This window comes from Pipistrellus kuhlii, unplaced genomic scaffold, assembly GCF_014108245.1.
Source record: "Pipistrellus kuhlii isolate mPipKuh1 unplaced genomic scaffold, mPipKuh1.p scaffold_m20_p_17, whole genome shotgun sequence".
Lineage (NCBI taxonomy): Eukaryota > Metazoa > Chordata > Mammalia > Chiroptera > Vespertilionidae > Pipistrellus > Pipistrellus kuhlii.
Window position 1 is genome coordinate 16214849 of NW_023425482.1, and position 5841 is coordinate 16220689.

The 5841-nt window shown below is 60.7% G+C and overlaps 1 protein-coding gene across 1 annotated transcript; it reads right to left on the bottom strand.

The window, feature by feature from the left end:
* Nucleotides 1–3293: 3293 nt before the first annotated feature.
* Nucleotides 3294–4593, bottom strand: EXOSC6 (exosome component 6). Its single transcript, XM_036441050.2, has one exon. The coding sequence runs from the start codon at nucleotides 4540–4542 to the stop codon at nucleotides 3724–3726; it is 819 nt and encodes a 272-aa protein (XP_036296943.1). The 5' UTR covers nucleotides 4543–4593; the 3' UTR covers nucleotides 3294–3723.
* Between the last annotated feature and the right edge of the window lie 1248 nt (nucleotides 4594–5841).

Consider the following 5841-nt stretch of genomic DNA (forward strand, 5'->3'; position numbering starts at 1 on the left):
TAACCCCGACCAAGGCTGAGTGTCTGCTCAGAGGACACGAGGATCACAGACATTCCCCGTCCCCGCTCCTGCCTTCTGACAGCACCACCCCCAAACCCCAGGGCCTGGGAGATGGGGTTGAGGCCCAAGAGTGTGGTTTCATCTCAACGCTATGGTTCTCTAAGGATGAAGGCGGTCCCTCTGGAGCCTGAGCCCAGGCCTGGGTGGGAGGACCCAGGTCCATAGGAGGCCATGCGGGGCACTGCCCACCTCAGGGCGCAGGGGCAGGGAAGGGCCAGCCCCGAAGGCAGGGAGCCCACCTGCTCTTGGCCCTTCCTCCTGTACCCCGTCCTTCCCTCCCGCCCTCCCTCCCTCCTCTCACGCTCTGCCCACTCTCTTGCTCTCTTCAGATTCAGATATGGCTCAGAAGCCCACACCCAGCCCGGTCCGGCCCGGCCCCAAGAGGCAGCAGGACACAGCCGTGACCTGGTGAGTCTTCCTGCTGGAGAAGGAGGCCTGTTTGGGGCGCTGGGTTCCCAAACAAGGGATGGAACAAGGACCCAGCTCAGGCTGCGTCCGTCCTACTCACCATGGCACCTGACGAGGCCCCTCCTCCCCGGACTTAGGTGCGGTCTGCGCTGAGGGAGTCTGCCCGGCTCATTCCCAGGCCCCTTTTCACCGACGTCACCGGTCAGCATCCTGCCCGCAGACCAGGGTGCCCCTCCTCCCGGGAGAGCCTCGCTGCGGGGCCCTGGGGGCTGGGGGAGGGGGGGTTTGCAGGCTTAGGTGTGGGAGAAGTAACCAGTAAGAACCTTTCTGGGTGAAATCTTGGCCGTCAACTTGGGAAGCTTAAAGAAATCTTCAAGAAACTTTTAAATGTCACCAACCTCTGCCAGCCAACGTGCCGCTTTCCCAGGCATTGGGAGGGTGTGTGCACCTGCTGGCCCCTGTGGGGGGGCATCTGTGCCAGCTGCGTGAGCTCCTGGCCCTTTGGTGGGCAATTGGGTGGGTGCTGCTGTCTGGCAGGCGGGGGAGGCGGAGGCACGGGCAGCTGGTTGCTCTCAGGAACAGCATCCGTGTAAACACCCTGGGGCCAGTCCAACGGTTCCGGCTTCCTTTGGGTTCTGCCCGGCTCTTGTCCCCAGAGGTGCGATGGCAGGGCTGGGCGCCCTGCTCTGATGAGCCTCTGTACCTCCAGGATGAGAGAGAGAGAGAACCGGCCAAGTCTCCCCCCGCCGGAGGCAGCCTGTTTGTTTTGGGTTACGAGAAGAGGTGTCCTCATGGGTAACCCAATTTTCTTAACTTGTATTTCTCTATGAGGCAGAACTGCACGTGTTGGATAGCTGCCTCGTATGTGAGACTCTGAGGCCTGTTTTTGGGGAGGTGCCTGTTGGTGCAGTTGTGAAATTATCTGTGATGCGAGATCCGTGGTTCTCTCATGTCTTTATGTGGTTTTTGTTTGTTTGTTTGCTTTTTTTTCAGAGAGGAAGGGAGAGGGAGAGATAGAACCATCAATGATGAGGGAGAATCATTGATTGGCTGCCTCCTGCACGCCCCCCACTGGGGATCGAGCCCGCAATCCGGACATGTGCCCTTGACTGGAATGGAACCCGGGACCCTTCGGTCCGCAGGCTGATGCCCTATCCGCTGAGCCACACCGGTTAGGGCTCCCGTGTGTTTTTTACGCGGCCATTTTGCAGGCTGAGCGAACCCCGAACGCAGTTCTTCAGTCCTTGTTGCTGTCTCCAGGTTTCCTTTCCCAGCACCGCCCCCTTGCCCAGCAGGCTCGGACCCAGCGCTGGTGGCCCTCTGAGGGGCGCAGGCGCAGCAACAGGGAGGCAATGGGAGTGGTGACAGCTGTCCCGCAGGCGCTCACATCTTTAGAGGGCCCTGCATTCAAGGCCTGGAGGAGGGGTGACCTCCTCAAGATCATGTGTCCCCAGGGGACTCCAGGGGGTAGAAGGAAGGGCTCCCCCAGGGTTTGGGGCAGCAGAGGGTGGGTGCACACTGTGGCCGGGTCTCTTGGGAAGTTGCCCAGAGGAGGCACAGGTTCGGGATGGGGTTTGGTGGCCACTAAGCTGCTGGATGACCTCGCCCTGAGAACTGGACCAAGTCCAGGCCACGTGCTTTGGGCTTCAAAAGGGAGCTTGGAAGCCTGGAGGGAGAGGTTTGTGGGGAAGACCGCCACCGCCACCCTCCCCGACCACCAGCCCTTGCCTCTGACCCTGAGGACACTTGAGGAGGCGGCTTGACCTCTGCCCATTGCACTATCCCAAATGTGCATTCCTTTATCTTTTGGGAAGCCCAGGCTTGCAGACTGGGGGACTGGTGCGGCTGAGGACCTATGACCAGGCTGCTCTTCAGCCCTGGCCAATGACCTAGGAAAGGTGGGGAGGAGGCAGAGCAGGGAGACTCCCCCACTGTCTGCAGAACCACCCGTCTGCAGCAAATGCTGCTATAACAGTGCCATGCACAGAACCCCTAACCTCGAATCCCATTCTGGAAATGCGTCAGAAGGGGAAAAACTAAATTTGTATTTTTCTCTGGTCATCAAGGTTGTCTCTTGAGCTTCACTCTGGTTCTTGGGCTGCTCTAGGCCAGCCCTTCCTAGAGGAGCTGAGCAGATCCAAGACACTCAAGTTCAGAAGGTCATACCAAACCAAGGCACAGAGAGGAGACTACGCTGCCCTGTCTTCCTCCAATAGAGACATGAGCACAAACCCCTGGGGCTCAGGAGCCACCCAGGGGAGATCCTATCCCTGTGGCCAGTCAGCCAGGCCGGCTTTGCCCTGCACAATAACCAGGGTGCATCTGGATTCCCAACATCCAACCCTCAGTCCTGGTGGTTCATCTGCTCTCTCCCAGCAGCAGGGACTGGGTAAGGGACACCCACGATGAAGCCAGTCCAGGCCCTCACTTCCTACCAGTGGCCTCTGGCTGTGTGGCTCTGCAGGAAGGGTGGGGACTGGCTTCCACCGACACCTAAACCCTTCCCGGCACCAAAACAGAGGCTGGTGTGCACCCAGGATACCCCTGGAGGCACACAGCCCACCATGCTCATCACACCTCAGCAGCGGCCCTGACTCTGGCACTTGAGGGGCAGCTTCTCTTCCAAAGCTATGTTTCCCCCACAGAAACCGCCGCAGCTTCTTCCCTTTTAGCCTGTCTTTTCTGCTCATGTCCCACTAAAGACAGAACACATTTTAGACCTTGCTTGCCCTTAGCCCTTCACACCAAGCGTCCCAAGAAACACACGACAAGCTCAAGACAGCCTTGGTCTTTTAAACCCCGTACCAAGAACCACAAGAGAAGGCTTTTCAGATAGAAAAGGTTTTTTTTGTTGTTGTTTTAGCTCAAATCTACGTGAGAAGGCACAGCCCTCCCTGTCCGCTCTCTCAAAAGCAGCCCAGTTACATGCAGAGGAGGGAGTCCCTGGCCGGTCTGGGTAGGGTCCACCCCTCACAAGACAGTAGCAGCGTCAGGTCCCATTTTCCACCTCTCGCCCAGCCGAAGTCCTTTCCAGCGTGGGTCGGGGCTAAAAAGAGCCAGCTTAAATAGAAAAAAAAAAAAAAAAAATCTTGAACCAGTCAGTTTGTACAAAATTGTTCCAACACAGCTGTCCAGTGCATTAGTTCCGGGCGCGTCTCCCCAGATCGTCTCAGGTGCTCCGAGTTCTTAGAGCCGCACAGTGGCGGTGGCGGCAGCAGCACGGTCCTGGGCGTCCGTTATTCCTCCGGCTTCCGGTCAGGACGGGGCGGCGGCGCCCCTCCGGCGGGCAGCCTTCACCAGGCACTGCTGCAGCACAGGGTAGAGGCGCTGGCAGCCCTCGAGGCCCATGCGCACGGCCTCGACCCAGCTCTCGGTCGGGCCCCCCTCCCCGCTGCCCAGCAGCCCGGCCACCTGGTTGAGCACCGGCATGAGCGCCACGGTGAGGCCGGCGGCGGCGCGCTCCTCCTCCGGCCGCGTGGGGTCCAGCAGCCAGGCGGGCGCGGGCCCCGGCGCGCGGCTCAGGCCGCAGCCCACCACCAGGTCGTACATCTCGATGCCCGCGTCGGCCAGGGCGAGCGCGGCGGCCGTGAGCGCGGCGGCCAGCGCCGAGCCGCCGTCCTCCAGCAGCAGCGCCGACACCTCGAGCTGCGCGCGCGGGTAGCGGCCCAGGCGCACGGCGGGCTCCAGCGCCTCCTGCAGGGCCAGCGCCAGCTCGCGCTCCTCCCCGCCGCCCTGCGGCGCGCGGCGCCGGCGGCCCGCGAAGGGCGCGCGGCGGAAGTCGCAGACCAGGCGCCCCCGCAGCGCGGCCGGGGCCTCGCCCCCCGCGCCCGCCGCGCCGCCGCCGCGTTCGCCTCCCTCCACCTGGCGCGGCCCGGACACGGCGCACAGCACCTTGGTGCCGCCCGCCTCCAGGTAGGCCGAGCCCTTGGCCTGGCTCAGCAGCCCGGCGCGCGCGTACACGGGCCGCAGCCGCGAGGGGTCGCGGGGCTCGGGCGCCTCGTCTTCCTCGGCCGCGTACAGCTGCGGCGGCTGCGATTCCTCGGGCCCGCGGATGCGGCGGTGGTCCCCGGGCATGGCGGCGCTGGGCGTGCGAGCCGCTTCCGCCGCGCGCGCTCGCGAGGGCTGCCGGGATAGCAGCGGGCGGCGCCGCACTGCCCCCTGCCGTCCCGGAGGGTGAACGGCGAGCGCTTCCCAGCCCCAGGCCCGCCGCAAAGGTTCCCAGGGTGGGCTCACCTGGCAGGCCTGCAAAGGTGGCACCTGAGCTCGCCGGCTGACTTCTAGCTTCCTGGACCAGGGCAATCCCAGGGCACGTGTCTTCTTCCTTTCACTTGTGAAGAGTGTGTTTATTTATTTAATGTTTTAAAATATATTTTTATTCATTTCAGAGAGGGAAAGAGATGGAAACATCAATGATGAGAATCACTGATTGGCTCCCTCCTGCACGCCCCCTGCCGGGGACCAAGCCCACGCCGGGGCATGTACCCTGATTGGGAATCTGTGACCTGACTCATGAGTCGATTGATGTTAGCCAGAGCCACACTGGTAGGGCAAGATTGTATTTATTTTAATTCTACACTTACTTGTGTGACTGTTTTATGTATTCCCCACTGCCTTACCCAAGAAGGCAATGACTTTTTGTCTTGCTCACTCCTGTACCCTGGCTGGCACTTGTTGGAATTATCTCTGCTGCCCTGGATTGTGAAGCTTTGTATGCCCAGCATGTGCTTGGATCCAGGGTTTTGGCACCCTTCTCCTGTGACAGCACAGACCTGCTTTCCCCCCTCCCTCCGTGTCAGCCAGCCTGCTGTGCCCAGAGGACAGGAAACCAGCTGAAGCCAGTGTAGGTCAGCAGTACACTTAACCTACCAGCGCACGTTTCCAAACCCAACTGTCTGCATCAGGCTTGGGTGAAGTGGTTCAGGGCCAGGGAGGGTGTCCATGCTCACTGTCCATCTTTGAGTTAAGGAAACAGGAATGATGGGGCAAAGGAGTTGGGGGAGGCAACTGATGTGCCCTAAGTACCTCCCGTCTCAGAGGACATCCCAAAGGGGAAGGGAAGAGGGACATAGGCCAAGAAATGGGGAAGTTCTCCCACGAGAGGCTCCACAAAAGGAGCTTCTCTCTGCTTTTAGGATCTCTGTGGATCTTCTGGTGGTTCACGCCTCTCCATCTCACTCCTGCTCCATCCTGGGGGCCACCTCCACAAACATCGTGAGGCAATCCTGGGGGCCATTCCCAAAACCCAGGGGTCTGGGGCTGGACGCTGTATGGACTGCAGCCAGAACCACAGTATTCAGTCTTCACTCAGGGGCACCTATTGGTGGTGGTGGTGGTGGTGGGAGGATGGATAGTGATAGAAATCACAGGGTATCG

Bases quoted from the DNA above. Each gene is read 5' to 3' on its own strand.
- EXOSC6 (XM_036441050.2), bottom strand. From the start codon at position 4,542: ATGCCCGGGGACCACCGCCGCATCCGCGGGCCCGAGGAATCGCAGCCG.